The sequence below is a fragment of the Colobus angolensis genome, unplaced genomic scaffold (genome assembly GCF_000951035.1).
Source record: "Colobus angolensis palliatus isolate OR3802 unplaced genomic scaffold, Cang.pa_1.0 Scaffold11, whole genome shotgun sequence".
Taxonomy (NCBI): Eukaryota; Metazoa; Chordata; class Mammalia; order Primates; family Cercopithecidae; genus Colobus; species Colobus angolensis.
The window spans coordinates 17,108,711-17,131,389 of NW_012112030.1; the positions used below are offsets into that span (position 1 = coordinate 17,108,711).

At 33.2% G+C, this 22,679-nt stretch overlaps 1 protein-coding gene across 1 annotated transcript in view; it reads left to right on the forward strand.

The window, feature by feature from the left end:
• The window catches only part of SLCO1B1 (solute carrier organic anion transporter family, member 1B1), a 90,414-nt gene that overhangs the window by 50,491 nt on the left and 17,244 nt on the right, over positions 1-22,679 (forward strand). The window contains exons 8-13 of the mRNA XM_011954965.1: positions 5,039-5,281; positions 8,616-8,780; positions 10,602-10,797; positions 13,147-13,312; positions 18,313-18,497; positions 20,673-20,737. Of these exons, the coding sequence (XP_011810355.1) occupies positions 5,039-5,281; positions 8,616-8,780; positions 10,602-10,797; positions 13,147-13,312; positions 18,313-18,497; positions 20,673-20,737 (1,020 nt within the window). The remainder of the gene's footprint in view (positions 1-5,038; positions 5,282-8,615; positions 8,781-10,601; positions 10,798-13,146; positions 13,313-18,312; positions 18,498-20,672; positions 20,738-22,679) is intronic.

The window sequence follows — 22,679 nt, forward strand, 5'->3', positions numbered from 1 at the left end:
CTTTCCTCAGTGTTTTGAAGTATTTCATGCACAAGTCTTTCACCTTCTTAAATTTATTTTTGTGTTTTATTCTTTATGATTTTAGTGTAAATGGAATTGCTTTCCTAATGTCTTTTCAAATAGTACTTGGTTAATGCGTAGAAATATAAGTAATATAATGATTTTGTATCCTGCAACTTTACAGAATGTGTTTATTCAATTCTAACAGGTGTGTGTGTGTGTGTGTGTGTGTGTGTGTGTGTGTGTGTGTGTGTGATCTTTAGGGTTTTCTGTATACAAAATCATGCCATCTGCAAGTAGAGGCAATTTTACTTCTTTCTTCCAAGTTTGAATGCCTTTTATTTCTTTTTCTTGCTTAATTGCTCTGGCATAAAATGGCAGGACCATGTTGAATAGAAGTGATGAGAATGGCCATTTTCCTTCGTTCCTGAAAGCTTTCAGTTTTTCACTCTTAAATTTAATGGTAGCTGTGGGCTTTTAAAATATGCACTTCATTTTGTTGAGGCAATTTTTATCTATTCCTAGCTTGTTAAAAGTTTTTATCATAAAACATTGTTAGATTTTATCAAATGCTATTTAACGTCTGCATATATGATCATGTAGATTTTGTCCTTTATTTTGTTAATGTGTTACATTACACTTGGTGATATTTGTTAAACTTAGCATTTCAGGTATAAATCCCCCTTGAATATAGTGTAGTGTCCTTTTTATATGCTATTAAATTTGGTTTGCTAGTATTGTTTTAGGATTTTTTCCTCTGTCTTCATCAGAGATATTGGTTTGTAGTTTTCTTTTGGTGTCTTTGTCTGGCTTTGGTATGAGAATAATGCTGGCTTCATAAAATTAGTTTGAAGATGTTCTCTTCTCTTCAATTTTTGGCAAGAGAGTAGAATGGATTGCCATTAATATTTTCTTTAGCTATTTAGTAACACACACCAGTAAAGCCATCTGGTCCTAAGTTTTTTTGTTGAGAGGTATTTGATTATTAATTCAATATTTTTATTAGTTGTAAATCTCTTTATATTTTCTATATTTTCTGTGTTTTATGTCTTCAGAAATTTATTTTTTCTTTCTTATCTAATTTTTGATGTATAATTTCTCATAGCAGTCTCTTATGATTGTTTTATTTTTCTAGCATCAATTGAATGTCTCCACATTCAGCTCTTGTTTTGTTTAGACTAAGCTCTCTTTCGCTTAGTCTAAAGTTTGTCAATTTTGCTTATCTTTCAAAAAGATCAACATTTAGTTGTGTTGATATAATTTTTTTCCCTATTCTTTATTTATTTCTTCTCTAATCCTTTTTCTTCTGCTGCTAACTTTGGCCTTAGTTTGTTTTTCTTTTTATAATTTTGTGAGGTGTAAAATAGGTTGTTCATTTGAGATAATTCTTTACTTTTTACTAGCATAATTATGTAATATTTATCAGTGTGTATTAAGAGCAAACAATGCCAGATGCTGCTAGTGACCATAAATTAGAGAAATAACCTCTGTTTTTTGAATATGGAAATAAAATTTACCCTACAAATGTAGATATTTATTACTAAACACTTCCCTCTTACTACTGTTCTTGCTGCATCTCATATTTTAGAATGTTTTGTTTTTTATTCTCTTTGTATCTAAATATTTTCTAATTTCCCTTTTGATTTCTTTGACAATTCAATTATTGAAAAGTTTGTTAATATCCATATTTTTACAATTTTCTACTTTTCTTTTTGATACTAATTTCTGGTTTTATTCCACTGTAGTTAGAAAAGATAATTGGTATGATTTTAAATTTATCAAGACCTGTTGCGTGATGTAACATGTGGTCTATCTTAGAAAATGTTCCATTTCTGTTTGAAAAGAGTATACATTCTGTTTTTATTGAGTGAAGTATTCTCTATGTGTCTGTTATGTTCAATTGGTCTATAATGTTGCTGAAGTCCTCTGTTTCCTCATTGATATTCTCTCTGGTTATTCTATTTATAATTGAAAGTGAGATATTATGACATCAGCCTACTATGGAGGGCTCACTGTAATACACTATTTTATATAAGAGACTTGAGCATCCTTGAATTTTGGTATCCATAGGGAGTCCTAGAACCATTGCTCACAGATACCAAGAGTTGATTGTATTGTATTTCTCTATATTTCTCTTTTCAGTTCTGTCCATGTTTGCTTTATAGCTTTTGGGTTTTTGAGATTGAGTGAATATATTGGGTTGTATATTCCTGGTGAATTCACTTAAAAATCATTCTATAATGTCTTTCTGCAACTTGAGACAGTTTTTTACTTAAACTCTTTTTCTTTCTTTGACAAATAGTTAGGTTGCAAATTTTCCAAACTTTTATGCTCTGCTTCCCCTTTAAATATAACTTTCTACTTTAGGTCATGTCTTTGCTCTCATATCTGAGCATTGCAGGTTGGAAGCAACCAACTTATATCCTTAATGCTTTACTGCTTAGAAATTTCTTCCATCAGATATTCGAAGTCATCACTCTTTAGTTCAGACTTCCACAGATCCCCTAGGGTATGAACACAATGCAGCCAAGCACTTTGCTAAGGCATAACAAGAGTGACTTTTGCTACAGCTCCCAATAACTGTCATTTCCATTTGAGACCTTGTCAGCGTGAACTTCATTGTCCACGTCACAATCTGCATTTTGGTCATAATCATTTATCCAGTTTCCAAGAAGTTTCAAACTTTCCCTCATCTTATCTTCTTCTGAGTCTTCCAAACTCTTGTAAGCTTTGCTCATTACCTAGTTCCAAAGCCAATTCCACATTTTCAGGTATCCTTATAGCAATGTCCCACTTCTTGGTAACAATTTTCTGTGTTAGGCCATTCTGGCATTCTTATACAAGAATACGTGAGACTGGGTAATTTATCAAGTAAAGAGGTTTAATTGGCTCATGATTCTGCAAGCTGTACAGGCATGGCACTGGCATTCTCTCAGCTTCTGAGGAGACCTCAAGGAGCTTTTACTCTTGGCAGAAGTTAAAGCAGGAGCAGACACATCACATGTTGAGAGAAAGAGCAAGAGGGAGGTGAGGTGCCACACACTTTTTAAGCAATCAGATCTTCTGAGAACTCATTCACTATTGCAAGGACAGCACCAAGCAATGAAGGATCAACCCCCATGACTCAGACACCTCCCACCAGGCCCTACCTCCAACATTGGATATTACATTTCAGCGTGAGATTTGAACAGGACAAATATCCAAACCATTATCAGCCTCCAAGTCTTCACGAACTGGTATTATATAGGAGAAGACTTTCATCGTCAACCCAGGCAGAGCTTCTGTCGGCCTCTCAAATTTTGATTCTTGTTTAAACTGCTATCTTTTTCTTAGAAACTTCCAGAATCTAGAGTATGTAGGGTCTCATGAGTACTTTTAGACAGTGGACAGAGAAGCCACTGTCTAACTCCCAGTTTCTTGGTCAACTCCCAGAAAATTTTGATTATTTCACATGCTATACAATTTTTTGCCTTCCCAAGGAGAATTTGAAAACTGAAGTGTTTTCTTTATTTTTTGTTCGTTTGCTTGTTTGTTTGTTTGTTTCCTTTTGTTTTTTACCTCCTCACTCTGCATAGAACTGGGAGCAGGGAGGAGCTGTGGCAAGTGCTCATTTGCTAATTTAAGCCACCATTTTTGCATTCTTTATAGCCCATTGGAAGCAAGCATATGCCTAGCCCCAAGATAGGCAAGACAATGACCAGCTGCTGGAGTTGGACATAGAAAAGATGAAATGTTAGGTGTGTGGTGGAAATATTTCCCTCCCCATAGAGAAGCTGGAGTTAAGTTTTTGTTTTTAAGTTTTTTTAACTTGGTCACTCTGCCCTAAGCTATGGGCCAGGAGCTATGGGAATGCTTACATACTAGTTCAAGCTGCCATCTTTGTTTTCTGTAGCCTCCAAAGGTCTGGTATGTGCTGGGTCCTGTCAACACTTCAAGATAGGTGATATAGAAGACAGTCGCAAGGGTAGTACCTGAAAAGTTACAATTTTGGATGTGCAGTCCCACTCTGTCTCTCCGCAGGGATAAGCTAGAGATGCAGTTTTCTTATGTTCAGTCTATGTTGAGCCAGGGAAAAGAGCTATTGCAAGTGTTCGCATACACTGTCAAATTTCTAGTTCTTCTTGAATGCATGGTATTATAATGAGGAGAGGAACAGTAAAAAGGTGTCTCCAATCCTCTTAAAAGTGTCAATGTAGCTAATATTGCACATTCCTGGGGTACAATGGCCTGTCGACTAGTTTCTGGATTTTTCACTAATGGAATTTATCGGCATGTTATTGTTGAATCAGTATGTTCATGAAAGAAAAAAGGGTTCAGTCCTTCCTATTATGCTATCTTGCTGATAGATAGGCTTTTTTATTACTTAGATTGTTTATTTTATACCTGTTAAAAGAGTGCATTTACACTTGAGATATAGCATTTACATAGTACTCTTATTCATGATTTAAAGAAAAATATGATTGAAATAAAATGGTTAAACTATCCTTAACATTTAGAGTCTTAACTCTTCAGGGTTACTTTTAAACTCATATTTTCTTATCCTCTGTGCTGTCAAGAGAGTTGGAAATACTTATTTCAGGCATGGTGGGAAGCCCCTGTATTGGCTCAGTGGATTTCTTGCAAACTGCTTACATTTCATTGCTGACCTTTTCTTGATTTTATTAGCTTGTGCCAATAGACATCTTCAGACAACAATGAGACGTCATAGTTCTTCCAAAGGTAGTTATTAAATGGTCTGCAAGCTTAAATGTCCAGTGGTAGAAATTGTTCAGTCATGTAATCAGAAAAGCCATCAAGTGCACACAAGCTCAGGCAATGACATCAATATCATGACTGATTCCTAGACAGTATCAGTTGCATTATGTCATCAAATGTTAGACTGATCCTAGCTAGTCTTAGAGATGACAAAAAATTAAAATTAAAAAAATCGTGTCTTGGAATTGAGGAAATTTAGTTTACTTTCTTCATACCATTATTTCCCTGAACCTATTGTATTTCAAAATGATTTTTGACTGGCTTCTTTAATTATTTATTCTAGGCACTGTCAGGATAACTCCTAATGATTCTCGTTGGGTTGGAGCTTGGTGGCTTAATTTCCTTGTGTCTGGACTACTCTCCATTATTTCTTCCATACCATTCTTTTTCTTGCCCCAAACTCCAAATAAACCACAAAAAGAAAGAAAAACTTCACTATCTTTGCCTGTGTTGGAAACAAATGATGGAAAGAATCAAACAGCTAATTTGACCAATCGAGGAAAAAATATTACCAAAAATGTGACTGGTAAGTGTTTTACATTCATTGTCAATTTGGAGTTGTTAATCTCAATGACAAGAAAGAATGAGTATTCCAAAATAATAAAGCATAACCAACTCATCTGGAGTTGGCCTTCTTTTGCACTAAATTTAGATAAATTATTTTTCTAAAACTACTATTAAAGTTAACATATGTATCTTGAGCACATAACAAGTGGAAGAGAATTAGGTTTGGGCTTTTTAGCAGGGAGAAACCAACCAAAGTTCACAAACATCCATTTTTTTTATGAGCCAAGTACTATATATTAATTTTAATATTATATGGTCTAAACTGGGAGAGTTCAAAGAATTATAATATTTCATTTCTTCATTTATTCAACAAATGGTACCAGGAACTGTACTATGCCCTGGTAATAAAATATTACCTCTATTTTTCAAGAACCTAGTGAGCGATACTGAGACAAATATAGACAATAGCAATATAAGGCCTTAAGTAACATGGTGAAATTAAACTTAACTATTCTCAGGTGTAGAGATGGATTAAGGAGAGGAAGTCAGGAGAAGTTTCTCCCTAGGTAATTAGAGTAATATTTCTTTTGGTAATTATCTATCTGTCTATCTTATCTAAATATTCAAAATAAAGTGGAAGCAAGGGTGGTAGTTAAGATAATTAGAATTAGTAATGTAAATTGGGATGCATCAGCATTTGATAGTGCCTCCTCATTTGAATATAAGCCCTGGGACTAAGGGAGAACCATTGAGAGTCAATAAACAAAGAGAATGACTTGGCAGCAGCCAGAGCAAGATATGTGAATCAGTGAGGTGTTGACAGCAGTTTTCAGATTAGGGAGAAATGGTGAAATAGTAAAAGCTAAAGCAGTGCAACACCTAAATCCTTGGCGTCTTTTTCAAGTTTTCTTTAAAGTAAGATGACAAATTCTCCAGGGTAACCTACGTTCTTCCTTTCATCAGGTCTTTTACTTATTACTTTATTGTTATTTTCTCCTTTCTATCACACTAACCCAAGAGCAATGGTGTTCTGGTACTCTTTATATTGGCTCATAGCGGAGGACTGTTAAGTTTCAGCTACATTGATAGGTTGAAATTGTTCATGGCAAGAGAATTACCATGATTTATTACCATGAAATTGAGATATACTACAAGTAGAAGTTTGTTTCCTAAGAATCAGATGTTAAACATTTATGTTTTTAAAATTTAACGTTCACACTAAAAGTACTATACCAATAATTTTCATTTTGTATATGTTTCTACTCTACCAAATTAAATCTTCAAAAAATATTAGATTGTCTAAACCTATAAGGAGCAGGGTTGACTGTGATCCAAAAAGAGCAGAGAGGATAATGAAGATGTAAAAATAGGACAGTTGCAGACATAATCTGTATTATGAACAGTTTTTGTAGGAATGACCCTAATAAAGAGGATCTTAAGTATGTATCTATTAGGAATGGATAAAATAAGAATATATAGTCAGAAAAAAATATTGAATTTATTCCATATGCTTTTGAATAGAACTAAAACTGATTAGAAAGAAAAGATGATTTCAGTTCATTACAAAAACTGTGTAAACAATGAGAACTTTTCAAAAGTGGAGCAAATTGCTTCCTGAGGTACTCAGTTTAATGCCACTTAAGTTGTTTGTTGATCCACTTATTAATGATATATAGTAGATCATGACCATACAGAAGTTTACACTGGATGACATCGAATTTTTCATCCTCAAAAATGCCATGATTGTGTGAATATATATACTCCATTTCTGTTGAAGAAAGGCCACAACTCACTTACGATACTTATAAATCAGGGATGGTTCTTCATGACTGGGGAGACCTGTGGAGAGAAACGTGGCACTTTTGCCTAAGAATTGTAAATGTTTTTTATTCCTACTCTACATTTTCTTTCCTCTTCTTTTTTTCTCTTCTGTGTCTTTTCTCTAACTCCCTTTTCTCCTTATTCTAAGCGGATGCAACTCTTTTGTAGTTGACATTTGATGGATGTCTTAGTTCTGACCATATCTAATGAAAATCTTTAGAGATTTAAATAGAGAAAAATATTTCAAAGCCCGTATTCATCCATCTCTCAGTAACCATATCTTGGCTGTGTCTTGATGAACTCTGATACTTCCTACTGTTTTTCTAAGTAGTTCCTTCTACTTTTAACTCCTATTACAGCTAGTTGACCTGGTGATCACAGCTCCAAATGACATAATTTCTACCATGAACAGAAGTTAGAAGCTTGTTACCACAGCTGTTTGTAGGGATAGGTGGTTGTATTATTACTATTATAATACTACTTGGGACACAACATTATCTCCTGGCTGTTTTCCTTGTATCTTAAGACAGAGGGTTAATCATATTGCCAAATTTACTGAGAAAGTATGTTATGGTAGAAAAGCTGTATACTAGAGAAACAAGAGGTCTGAGTCCTCATACTAAATTAATCTTTAAGAATTTTGAACCTCAATGTTCTTATTTCTGTGAGTTTTGGATTATGCTGTCTTTACATTTCCATTTAATAGTTATATCTTTAATATAATATATAATTAAGTACTAAAAAATAAGAAACATCATATGTCTTTTTCACTTTTTTGTTTGTTTGTTTTTGGTTTTTGTTTGTTTGTTTGTTTGAGATGGAGTCTTGCTCTGTTGCCTAGGCTAGGGTGTAGTATCACCATCTCAGCTCACTGCAACCTTTGCCTCTCGAGTTCAAGCAATTCTCCTGCCTCAGCCTCCCGAGTACCTGAGATTACAGGTGTGTGCCATCATGATGGCTAAAATTTGTATTTTTAGTAGAGACGGGGTTTCACCATGTTGGCCAGGCTGGTCTCGAACTCCTGGCCCCAGGTGATACATCCACCTCGGCCTCCCAAAGTGCTAGGATTACAGGAGTGAGCCACTGTGCCCGGCCTTCACGTTTGTTTTTTGAACAATTAGCATATTGTCTGGTACCCAGTTGAAAACCTAACGTTTGTTGAATGAATGAATAAGTGAATTAATATGTTTGCAATAGTATTGTAAAGTACCCAGGATAACCAAATATTAAGTGAAGAAAGCAAGTTACAAACCAGCACTTACGTACGACCCTATTTGAGGGTAAAATAAACTCATAAATATTAATATTCGTATGGAAAATTTTGAAAGGATACATTTAAAAACTGTGAACAGCCTGTGGTATTGCAGACTATTCTCACTCTTTGCATTATGTGGTATTGCAGGCTATTCTCACTCTTTGCGTTATGTGTTTATAGAATTTTAAATCTTACATGACTTACATTCACAAGTTTTAGGTATAAATATATGTCTAAGTTACATTCAAATATTTTCTTTATTTTTACAATTTTATAGGTTTTTTCCGGTCTTTTAAAAGCATCCTTACTAATCCCCTGTATGTTGTATTTGTGCTTTTGACGCTGCTACAAATAAGCAGCTATATTGGTGGTTTTACTTATGTCTTCAAATATGTAGAGCAACAGTATGGTCAGCCTTCATCTAAGGCTAACGTCTTATTGGGTAAGACATATTTTTTACTTGTGTGCTTAATAAGTGAAATACTACTAAGTACTGTATTCCAAGTGACATTTTATTGTAAAAGTGACTTTGTATTTTAGTAATACAAAATAAGTACAATTTTCTTGTATTCTTTCTCAAATGCTGTTAAACATATGAAACTTGTGATGTCATTATTGCTCTGTATTTGAAGTTGTATCTTAATTTAGATGAGTTCCTGAAGAAAATGTTGCAAATAAATGGAAAATTTAGAGGTAATATCTGTATAATTGGAACTTATAATTTAGTGCTGAGATCCTGAGACAAACCCTTTTGTAATTATAATCATTATAATTCTATAATTTATGGACTTTGAAATCAAGACTCAGTTACTTACAAAAATATGACACTAATAGTTCCAAACAGAGTATCAATTTAAATACATCAAAATATGCATAATTCAAAACAAATATCATATTTTACAGAGTATTTTTTGCTACAATATCTATTTTCAATGGCATATTTAGATGTGCTTATTAAGGAAAGTTTCCTTGTATTATTCTTCCCACAACTCTAGTATTGTAGACACATTATAGAAATTCAATAAATATATGATGAATTAAACAACTTATCATGTGGTATGTAACTAGGTCATACATAAACAAGAAAACAAATGTACTGAAGCAGGAGACCAAGCTTCCAGATAATCTCTTTATTGATCTCTTTGTAGATCTTAAAAGCTAAAGATAATGTTTTGACTCCCAGTAACCTAGCCTGAGCTTTTTCCTAGGGAAGACTTCATCTTCAATAACTCTTACTAGACAATGACATGGAAAACTTACAGGAGGGATTAAACATTATTAATCCTGCGTGTAGACCTATTTGTCAATTCAGGTTCTATATGTTTTTTAATAAATGACAAAGATATATTCATTATTTTATTGTTAAGCTCTGGGCAGATTTAGTGTGAATTATTGAGGGTTAGAACTCTATGTGAGAGAGGTAAAAGGCTTTAGATGAATTTCCATAAGCAGAAAGATGGTGTTTTGTTGTTGTTGATTTCCAGAAAAACAAAATTGCCTCATAGAAATTATCTGCTCCAACAAACAAATATCCTTAGCCACTGCCTTTTGCTATTGAGGGAACCAAACTGTCATCATTGGCAGGAACAAATTACATGGATCCCCTACCACCGTGCAGCTCTGTCATTTTTCTTTTTAAAAAGTAATAAGATTGGCATTCTACTATAAAGACACATACACACATATGTTTATTGCAGCACTATTCACAATAGCAAAGACTTGGAACCAACCCAAATGACCACCAGTGATAGACTGGATAAAGAAAATGTGGCACATATACACCATGGAATACTATGCAGCCATAAAAAATAAAGAGTTTATGTCTTTTGCGGGGCATGGATGAAGCTGGAAACCATCATTCTCAGCAAACTAACACAGGAACAGAAAACCAAACACTGCATGTTCTCACTCACAAGTGGGAGGTGAACAATGAGAACACATGGACACAGGGCGGGAAACATCACACACCGGGCCTGTTGCGGGGTCGGGGGCAAGGGGAGGAAGAGCATTGGAACAAAATACCTAATGCATCCAGGGGTTAAAACCTAGATGACAAGTTGATAGGTGCGGCAAACCACAATGGCACATGTATGTGTATGTAACAAACATGCACGTTCTGCACATGTATCTCAGAACTTAAAGTGAAATTTTAAAAAGAAGCAATAATATTGAATAAATTTGATTGACATACACTGTGTTTCATCTATAAAGACATATCAGAAAACCTATATGTGATTACAACTTTTTTTCTTTTTTTTTCTAGGAATCGTAACGCTACCTATTTTTGCAAGTGGAATGTTTTTAGGAGGATATATCATTAAAAAATTCAAATTGAACACAGTTGGAATTGCCAAATTCTCATTTTTTACTGCTGTCATGTCATTGTTATTTTACCTATTATATTTTTTCATACTCTGTGAAAATAAATCAGTTGCCGGCCTAACCATGACCTATGATGGGTTTGTATATATCACTATATCAATTGCATAATATGTTAACCATCTGATTAAGAATCTCTGTATAATACAAGGCAGAAAACAATTTTAACTAAACTTTCTTTAAGAGAAATTTCAATTTAAAATTTTTTTAAATATCTGTTTCTTAAGACCTCAAACACATTCTTTTATTCGTCCATTAAAAAGAAGCAACATAGTTTGTAATAATAATAACTATTATTTATGTGGTGCTTACAATTAGTAGAGGGTACTTTTATCTTTATTTTATAAATGGGAAAAGTAAGGCTTAGAGAAATACATGGATTACACAGCTAGCATTGTTAAGATTCTAATTCAAATTTGGGTTTTTTTAAGTCTAAAACTCTTAGTCTTAACCATCACTGTAATCTTGGATGGATCGCAAGAGGCACATAAATGACATTATCCAAAAGTGACTAAACAACTTTTATCTACAGTTCATATTGATGTTTAACAACTGCCTTTACAAAAGAACACTTTTAATGTTGTACCAAATTTTCTTTTTTGCAAGCTAATATTGTTTTTTCTGATATTATCTACATTGGAAGTAGCATTAAGAAATATTCTATATATAATTGCATATTAGACATTGAAGAATCTTTACTTTTCCATGAATACCATGTATAGCAAAGTATTTTTAGTGCAACAGTCTCCACCTCAAATCAAGGGCAAGAATCCTATACAGTTTTCTAATAATCTCCTGAATATAGTGCACAAGTTCAAAACTATTTTTATAATAATACTAAGATATTATTTGCCTTTTTATTCTCATGCTCTCCTGGCAGTATAGTGATATTTTCTAATGCTCCAAGGTATGTTATTAATTCATCGATCTGACTGCTAACAATGTGTGTGCTTATGTACTTTTGTGTATTAAAATTTTCTTAGTATTACTTTCTAATATAGTACATGTCAAGAGATCAACTTAATTTAACAAAATCCCTTTGGAACAGGCCCTCAATCTTTTATAAAGTGTGAAGGACTTCTGAGAACCAATTTTTTTTTCCAAAAAAAAAAACCCTGTGAGGTTGACATTATTATCTATGACTTACAAATGACAAAACTGATTTTAGAAAGCAGTACCAGAACTAATATAAACACAGATGTGACTGATTGCAATATCTGGACTGGGTCATTGTCTTAGTCCATTTAGGCTGCAAAATTCCAGGTAGCTTATTAATACACAGAATTTTTCAAGATTCTAAAGGCTGGAACATGTAAGACCAAGGTGATGGCAGATTTGGTGTCTGGGGAGGGCCCATTTCTTAATTCATAGATGGTACCTTCTCATTGCGTCGAGGCATGGTGGATGGAAAAGGCAAAGGGTCAATAATTCCATTCATGAGTACTCATCCTCATGACCTTATCACTTGCTAGGGGCCTGACTTCATAAAGTCTTCATATATGAGATTAGTTTTCAATCTATGAATTTAGGGGTCGCAAACGTTCTGACTATAGTAGTCGTAAACCATTCTGCTTAACCACTCCAAGTAGTAGTTCCTCAAGCAGAATACGCTTTTTAATAAAATTATTGATAATGTAATTTCTGAATTATAAATCTTAGTTTTTCTTTTAAATTATGTGCTCATTCAAAGATAACACATCAATCCTCAATTATTATCAAACATTTGAAAGAAAATTTTTTAAATGTTTAAGCAGAAATGAATTATACAAAAAATATATTTTATAATTTTAGCTATGGTATAATCATATTTTATAATTTATAACCATTTTATAAAGGAAATCAGTATAAAGTGTACTATAGTTTTATTTCAAAAATATACCCAGTTTTTCTAGCCTTTTTCTATTATTCTTGATTTTTCACTTGGTAGAGGCTCTGCTTTAAGCATGTCTGATTTTTTTCTTACACATTACAATAGAGATTTTTAAATTCAACCTAGTTAAATAGCATTCATAGACTCACAAGACTTTACAGTGAGCTGAGAGGAATGTCAGTCTAATGTCATCACCTTACTGAAGAGAAACTCAGTCTCAGAAAAAAGACGTAACTTAACTAATGTGAAACTTCTTGATAGAATTATAACAACTTCTTGTCTAAGTCTTACTTAATATCTTTGGTTTATTTTTACATTTTGCTTTTTCTAAGTCACAAGTCATGTCTTGGCAAAGATGGAGAGCATAAAATAAATAAGCATTAAAACAAACTTTGCCATTTCACATCATCAAAGCAAATTTCTTCATATAAAGAAAAATTCTTTATCTTCTCTTTTTCTTTTCCCTCTTTCTCTGCTTCCACTTCTTCCTTCTCCTCCCCTTCTTTGTCTTTTTCTTCTCTCACTCTCTTTTTGATATATGTCTATCATATATTTCCAGAAATAATCCAGTGACATCTCATAGAGACGTACCACTTTCTTATTGCAACTCAGACTGCAATTGTGATGAAAGTCAATGGGAACCAGTCTGTGGAAACAATGGAATAACTTACATCTCACCTTGTCTAGCGGGTTGCAAATCTTCAAGTGGCAATAAAAAGTCTATAGTGAGTATTAGTTTTTATTTTCCTCTCCTTATTCAAAAGCAAGGATTAGATTGAACAATTTTTTACCAAATCTTTGTGTAACTGTAAACTGTAAGGACTCCATTTAAAAGATAAAAGAGAAAGTTTCCAATATTATCTGTTATTGTGATGGGTGTGATGTTGTATAAACAAAGTTTTATATGAAAGTCTGTTTAGGGCAAAATCAGGTTTTTCTGTTACTTGAATTCTAATTGGAGATCACCCCACTTTTTTCCTTTGAGATTATAAGACTGTGACCTTTTAGAATTTGAATACATTTAGAATATCTAAATAGCACCTAATTTGACTGAAGCCTATAATTTTCATTACTTTATCCCTCAGAATTCAGGAAAATGTCCTGAGTTAACCCATTGTTAGCACTTCCTATCTTACTAAGACAAAAATCAATATGCAATGTTATACTCAGATTCTAATCTGTTTAGCTCTGGGATCACTACCCTTTTTACTTTCTAAGAAATTAATCAAGTCTTCATGCTCACTTAACTGCCCTATTCTTGATTTTCTATTTTGATTTTTCCAAAACTGGCAGTTCTACCCAAGATAATGTAGTATCCTGCTCACCTATTGCCAATATATCCCACAGAAATGTCATTTCTTTCTTCTCGCAAAACCTTTCTTTCCATGTGAGCTATGGTTTTTCTCTAATCTCCTGGGTAGCTCCCTATCACTGGGAATGGGTTATATAGTGTTTTCCACTCAACGTCTCACAAAGTCATGTAATGTTTTCCTAGGAACTTTTACTATTACCAACATTAGTGAAACAGTCAGCTACAATTATTGCTCTCGGCCACATCCTTCTGTGTTTGATTTTTAAACATTCTCCATCTACTCTTGCCCACAGAGCTATCGATTGTAATATGTAAGGGCATGTAGAACTTTAAAGAATAAAGCATCCTGGACTTTTTGAAAATATTTAAGTGCAACTTTAATAAACTTGCACAAATATGGCCCAAAGACTATACTTAAAAGCTCATACCTCAGTCATGGCAATAATGGCTCTGTTGTTCAGTTGTTTCCTTTTCCTTTGCTCTTTATTTTTACTTTGGTATTTTTTAAAAAATAATTCAACTCTTATGCTAGGTAAAGGGGGTCCACATGAAGATGTATTACATGGGTATCTTGTGATAAGCTGAGGTTTAGGGTACAATCGTTCCCATCCCCCAGGTAGGGAGCATAATACCCAATAAGTAGTTTTTAAGTACTTGCTCCTCTTTTTCTCTGTCCAGCCTAGTAGTCTGTAATATGTATTTTTCCTGTCTTTATATTCCTGTGTACCCAGTGATTAACTTCCACTTATAAGTGAGAACATGTGGCATCTGGGTTTCTGTTCCTATGTTAATTCACTTAAGTTAATGACCTCCAGCTGCATCCAGGCTGCTGTAAGGGACATTATTTCATTCGTTTTTGTGGCCATATAGTATTCCATTGTCTATATGTACCACATTTCTTTATTCAATTCACTGTTGATGGGCACCCAGGTTGAGACCATGTCTTTGCTATTGTGAATAATGCTGTGATGACTATATAAGTATATAAGTAGATATGTTTTTGGTAGAAGAATTTATTTTCCTTTAGGTATATACCCAGTAGTGGGATTGCTGAGTTGAATGGTAGTTCTGTTTAAGTTCTTTGAGAAATCTCAAAACTACTTTACACAGTGACTGAACTAATTTACATTCCTACCAACATAGGGTAAGCATTCTCTTTTTATCTGCAGCCTTGCCGGAATCTTTTTTTAACATTTTAATAACAGCCATTCTGACTGGTGTGAGATGGTATCTCCTTGGGATTTCGATTTGCGTTTTTCTGATGATTAGTGATGTTAAACGGTTTCATGTGTTTGTTGGCTGCTTGTATGTCTTCCTTTGAGAAGTGTCTGTTCATGTCCTTTGTCTACTTTTTAATTTTTTATTGTTTTTTGCTTGTTGAATTGTTCAAGTGTAGATTCTGGATATTAGTCCTGCGTTAGATGCATGATTTGCAAAGGTTTTCTCCCATTCCATAGATTGTCTGTTCACTCTGTTGATTATTTATTTTGTTGTGCAGAAACTCATTAGTTTAATTATATCCCACTTATCAATTTTGTGTGTGTTGCAATTGCTTTTGAGAACTTAGTCACAAATTTTTTGCCAAGGCCGATATCCAGAATATTTTCTAGGTTTTCTTCAATGGCTTTTATAGTTTTAAGTTTTACATTGTAGTTTGTAGTACATCTTGAGTAAATTTTTTTTATGAAAAGAAGGGGTCCAGTTTCGTTTTTCTGCATACAGTTAGCCAGTTATTCCAGCACCATTTAATGAGTAATGAGTACTTTCCCCGTTGCATTTTTTTTTTTTTTTTTTTTTTTTTTTTTTTTGCTAACTTCATTGAAGATCAGGTGTGCGACAGGTTTTAGGCGTGCAACTTTGTTTCTGGGTTCTCTATTCTGTTCCTTTAGTCTATGTGCCTGTTTTTGAACCAGTACTATGCTGTTTGGTTACTATGGCCTTTTAGTATAGTGTGATATCAGGTAATGGAATGACTCTCACTTTATTCCTTATGCTTAGGATTCCTGTGACTACTCAGTCTCTTTTTTCATGTTGAATTTTACAATAGTTTTATTCTAATTCAATGAAAAAACGACGCTGGTTGTTTGATAAGAATACCATTGAATTTGTGGATTGCTTTGGGCAGTATAGACAGTTTAATGATAATTTTTCTACCAATCCATGAGAATAGAATATTTTTCCACTTGTTGGTGTCGCCTATAATTTCTTTCATTGGGGTTCGTATTTATCCTAGTAGAGATCTTTCACTTCTTTGGTTTAAATGTATTCCTAGGTATTTAATTTATTGTGGTTATTCTAAGTGGAATTGCATTCTTGATTTGGGTATCAGTTTAACTGTTATTGGTGTATAGAAATGCTACTAAGTTTTTTCCATTGTTTTTGTATTCTGAAACTTTATTAAAGTATGTTATCAGTTCTAGGAGACTTTTGGCAGAGTCTTTAAGGTTTTTGAGGTATAGAATCATATCACAGTGCAGAGAGATAATACGAGTTCATTTCCTATTTTTCATGTTTTACTTCTGTCTCTTTCCTGATTGATCTGTCTAGGATTTCCAGTAGTATGTTGAATAAGAGTGGTGAGAATGGGCATTCATGCCTTGTTCCTGTTCTTAAGAAGAATACTTCCAGCTTTTGCCCATTTTATATGATGTTGGCTGTGGTTTTATCATAATGGCTCTTATTAGTTTGAGCTATGTTCCTTCAATGCCCAGTCTGTTGAAGAACTTTATCATAAGGGGATGGTGGATTTTACTGAAAGCTCTTTCTACATCTGTTGAAATGCTCATATACTGTTTATTCTAAAATCAGTGTATGTAGTGAATCACATTTATTGATTTGTATATGCTGAACCATCCTTACATCTCAAAAATAAAGCCTACTTGGTCATGATGAATTAACTTTTTGATGTGCTGCTTGATTCAGTTTGCTAGTGTTTTGTTGAGGAATTTTGCATCTATGTTCATCAGGGATATTGGCCTCTTGGTTTGTTATTGTTGTTGTGTCTTGCTAGATTTTGGTACCAGGATGATTCTGGCTTCAAACAAATGAGTTAAGAAAGAATCCTTCTTCCTCAGTTTTTCAGAATAATTTCAGTACAGTGGGTACTCGCTCTTTTTTTGTATTTCCAGTAGAATTTGGCTATGAATGCATTTGGTCCAGGGCTTTTATTGATAGGCAGGTTTTTTCAGTACTAATTCAAATCTGGAATTCCATATTGGTGTTCAGGGTTTCAATTACTTCTTCATTCAGTCTTGGATGGTTGTGTGTTTCCAGGAGAATAAGAATGACTCAATTAATACATGGTCCCTCTTTGCACACTTGTGAATGCCTGAAAGTGACATAGTATTAGAACCCTGAAAAGAACTCTGTCTACCACAAGACATAATCTACATTGTACTCTCAATGACTATGCCATTTGGGGGCTACTGCAAAGTTTGTATTATTTATTTATTTATTTTTTACTAAATCCTCGATAATGAACCATCACATCTTAAAACAGTGTTCTTTGTACCAAAGCTTAGTTTTATTGACCACTACACTTGTTCCATAAAAAATTCTTCTATATTATTCCTAGTGAATAAAAATAGTAAGAACTGTAAGTTTGGCAGAACTGTACTTGTATAGATTTAAATTCTTCTACAATTCTTCCTTCAATAATTGGTCTTTAGTATTAATAGATTCAAGGTGAGCTTCCCTTAAACTTTTGCCTAGATTTAGAACAGAATTTATTAAAGCCACCTATCTACATAAACTGTCCAACTGATTAAAAATCTGAAATCACTTGTTTCTACATTTTCCACTTCTGTGCTCTAAACACTAGTGGGGCATTCTGTTGTGTTTAATGTCTCTGGTAATAATATCATCTGTCATTATGTCCTTGGATTTTGTTTATGCCTGCTAAATTAAAATTTTAGCATCTCTACCTGCCTCTATTTCTCCTGAACTCAGTGCCATTTTCATGGGTGACTCCAGTTTAATTTTGATTCCTCCCAAACTGCTATATTATCTGAATTCTTTGGGTAATTCTTCTTCAGGGCATGTCTCTGAAACTAAGAAATTGTCCAAAAGACAATCTCTGTTCTGCAGAGAGTAAAAGGGAATGGAAAATAATTATTAAAGAGAATCTACAGACGTAAGAAAATTATATACAGAGTTCTAAACACTAACTTCTTTGTTTCTTAATTTTAAAATTAAGAATGAACTAAATGTCAATCATGAATTACATTTTCTTATATAGAAAGAAATCCAGAAAACTATTTTACATTTTATCTGTTAAGCAACTGTATTTTTAGAATCTTCATAAACTGTAAATATATTAGTTTGAACAAGTGAGACTTCATATAATGCAATGTATTTGCAGCACTGTTGTGTCTTCCAAATTTCTTATGTCATATTTTATACACAACATTTCAGGTGTTTCATAACTGTAGTTGTTTGGAAGTAACTGGTCTCCAGAACAGAAATTACTCAGCCCGTTTGGGTGAATGCCCAAGAAGTGATACTTGTATAATGAAATTTTACTTTTTTGTTGCAATACAAGTCTTGAATTTATTTTTCTCTGCACTTGGAGGCACCTCATATTTCATGCTGATGGTTAAGTAAGTATGACTTTTAAAAACATTTTCATATGCATGAGACTATAAACACACCTAATGACCTAATGATATGCATATTTTTACATAATATACTGGGATTCAAATTCATATTTTGTCAAATTTTAATTTTCTGAGAATTCATTTTATTAAAATTACTATGAACTCTCAAGGCCATAATTAATAATTTTGCCTCTAATTTTTCCATTAAGAAGTCCAGATTCCATACTTTCTTCTCTTACTAAGAAGCTGATGACATAGACCAGCAATTGCCTCAGTTGTAAAAGAATCTCCCTAGGAATCTAAAAGAACCTTTTGAATTTTGAGTTGCCTTGCATCCTAATGGGTCTGTCAGGGTAAATCTATTGATTTCACTAAAATAAAGCATTTGAAAACTAGATAGAAAATATGCTCCATTTGATAATAACATTCCAAAGCTTTTAATCCACACACAGCATGACTTTTATAATATCCTTGTAGAAAAATAAGAAAATCCACAGAAGAATTCATTCCTTTCTTGGTTCATTAGAAAAGATTAAATGCTTGATGAATATTACATGGTAAATGAAGCCAATAAGATACTTGTTGTCGTACAACTTTCAAAATTACAGGAAAGACTGGTGTGAGATAAATAATCTTAAAATCAAAACATATTTATAAATTGTTCTGAGTCCTCATCAGGAAAAAGATTTCCCTAAAAAGAAAGATTCAAAAGGGAAAGTTAATTTAGGATTGGGTCGGGGGGGCAGCTGTGAAGAAGAGGAATCAGAGTACATCTCAAAATAAGTAACATTTATTCTAAAGGTCTAAAGAAAAAGCCAAATCAAAGAGTTTCCGCGAGAAGGTCTGGGTGCTGACGCCTTAACACAGGAAAGAGCTGATGTGTTTGAGAAATGGAAAGAAGCTGGCAGATTGAAACATACTGAATGAGAGGTTGTGACACATGATAAGATTGGAGAGTTAGGCAGGGTGCAGGTAATGCATGTCCTACTGGCCAAGTTGATTCAATCACCTAAAACTGATAACATGTAAATAATTGGTCTTAGATCTTAAAAATATACGTGTGTAAGTATAGTCATCTGGGTTAACATTCAATTGTACTTTTAAAACCTACTTAGTTGATCACAAGTTCACTGTCAGCAAACAGCATGACATTTGTTATCATTAATATCAACTTGTAATTTGAATTTACAGTTGTTTAATTTTGACTCTGACTGCAAATCTTATCAAATTATTTATACTAAATATTACACAGATACAGCTCCATCTCAATATAAAATGTTGTCTACTCAAAAGAAGTCTTTCATATTTGCCCAATTAAACTCATTAACATACTAAAAATACTTTAAAATTCAACAATAGTTTGCATATCAACAGGTTTTAGCTTTTTATTTTAAACTCATGAGTTTTAAAAAACACTGTTCCTTCATTGATGATAACAATATCATATCTATTTCAGAAACTGATTAAATCAGCATTACAACTTGTCAAAAATATTTAACTCTCGCTAGCCTTTGATTTTATTGAAAGAAGCATTTTGTGAATATGACTACAGAACAAAAATATAAATTTCAATTTGTTAATAATTTTCTAATGCTTAGACTGTAAAGCTATTTTTTAAACTTGATTAAGTGGGCAGAAGGACATCCATTTATTCAATATGTATTCATTTTGTGTGTCAGGCACAGTTGTATGCACTGAGGGTGCCACTGTGAACAAAAGTGATAGAACTTTATTAGTTTTTAGTGTGGGTGGGGAATGAAGGAATGAATGTACATAGCAGAAAAAACAATAAGCAAATAAGTGAGTAAATATACAAAGTAAGTGTGAAGCACTAGAAAGATAAATAAATCGGAATTAAGAAAATAGAAAAAAATGAGAAAATAGGTAAGAGATACTAGTTCAGATATTATGCATTGAAAGTCCTTTGAGTAACCTGAATGAAGAGATAGAAAAGCCATCTTGAAATCATGATGCATTGAATAAATAAGGTAATAATTGTTATTATTGCTGAAGTGTTTGCCTTTTAAAACAATTAAAATATAACTTTATATAATGGCGCCATTCAACTGAGAGCTTGATTCTATCATGAAGAAAAACAGCACAGGAGAAGGCTTTAATGTTGTTTCATTTTGATATTTTAATGATATTTAATGTTTCTTTGCCTTTATCTTGTTTCAGAGTTGTTCAACCTGAATTGAAATCACTTGCACTGGGTTTCCACTCAATGGTTATACGAGCGCTAGGTATGATGAAAAATGTATATATATATATATATACACACACATATTAAATTTAAGTTATAAATATAAATGTCAAGGCTTGAAGACTGAATGTAATGAATCTTTAATTGTGATAGTAAATAAAATTAGTATCGTTTCTATTTTGTGATAAATAAAAACAATAAGAGACAGAGTAAAATTGAGTGACCTAAAAGAGAATTCAATTGTTAATTATACGTAAAGTTAATCTGTTAAGACTAAGGAATTATTGTATTTATATTACACTCTTTCAAACACAAAGGTAGATGGTCCTCCAAATTTTTCTTTTTTTCAGAAAAATAAGAATATTTCCTCCCGGTAGGCAGAGTGAAGGGCCTAACTTCTAAACTGAGGCATGATTTAGGCAAGGCCTAAAGCTAGCTTGGGAAGCATGGAAATCTGGCCAGGCTATGGCCAAATTACAATGAAGAAATTGTCTAAGAAACACATTTGATGATAAAGTCACAAATCCTCAAAGTTAAAAAGAAGAAATATGCAGGAAATAAAACAGAGGAGATGAGATGCTATAGTATTCCATTGGTTTTCTTCCCACCATTCCCTTTCATGTGTCTCTAATCTCCCAGACTCTGTACATCCTGGCAGTTTTCTACCTTCAGATTCAATGGGGATGCCTCACTGCTAGAACATGGGTGACAAAAGCTTAAAGTAACACCTGGGTTGTTAGTACTCCTTCTGATATGTAGAAATGAGACCAAGAGAATGGAGTAAATTTTTTTTTTTTAGCAATAGAAAATAGGGAAAAAAATGAGTTTCACCATTCTAATTCTGCATATCCTATTTCGATGTATCCAATCTGTGGCACGATGGAACCTAATGCACCTATGGAAAAAATACGCATGTAGTACAAAACTTCCAGTTCACAAACAATTGTCTTGAATGCAATAAACATGTAAATTGTGGAAGGTCTATATAGTGAAAAAGTCATTTAGAAAATAGGTTATGAGTTTTAAAATTGTAGTGATTAGGACCAAGTTTGTTACTTAAAACAATCCATTATATTTGTTCAAATCAGTGGCATTATGTGGGGAAAATAAATTGTTAGCATATAGTTTTCATTTTTCAAAGGGTGGCTGTGATTTTTGAAACCTGAAAATTTCTCACCCATTTCTTCAGTACCAGGATTTTTCAGATACATTGGCCTCAATCCCTTGTCATTTTAAGATTTCTCACTCTCAAAAAATTAAGACTGATGAAAACTAAATGGAATAAGTAAAATTGTGATACATCTATCACTGTCATTTTTTCCATGACAAAATAAATTCTGAAAATTATTCACCACAGTACAAAAAAGAACAAAGTAAAGTTATGAATACTTCAGTTGCACCATCTGAAGGATAGTTCTCTACTGGCATGTCCCTAAAATTCTTTATCAAATTACTTTTGCCTAGAACCAGAAGTCAATCTCAGAGTTCATTAAAACAGCAGTGGAAGCAGATGGAGACTTATTATATAAACAATTTATTATATAAACAGCATATCTGTCCATGCATTCTGCAAAATCATGAGCTCCAAATAAAAATTAACCAAAAAAAAGACCACTGAAACCTTATGCATCATTGTGATCAGAACACTAACACAAACAAAATTTAGTACCACAAGCCCTCACTTAGCCTAAGCTGCTTCAGGAGGTATTTACAAATGCACAAAATCAGTTAGTAGAAAATCACTGGACTATGACCTCTAATGACATCAATAAGTGGGAATTAGACATCTGAGCCCAGAAAAAAGTACAGCCTGCCAAAAGCTAAGCACTCTCTGAAGCTCAGCCTATACTTATCTGGGGAGGGGGTTCTGATGAAGCACTCACTTTTAAATTCTCTTAAAATAGTGTTAAAAAAAAAAAAAAGTCTGCCTTTACAGCAGTTGAGCCAAGATCTTTTTCCTTTCCCCATAAAATTGTAATTCT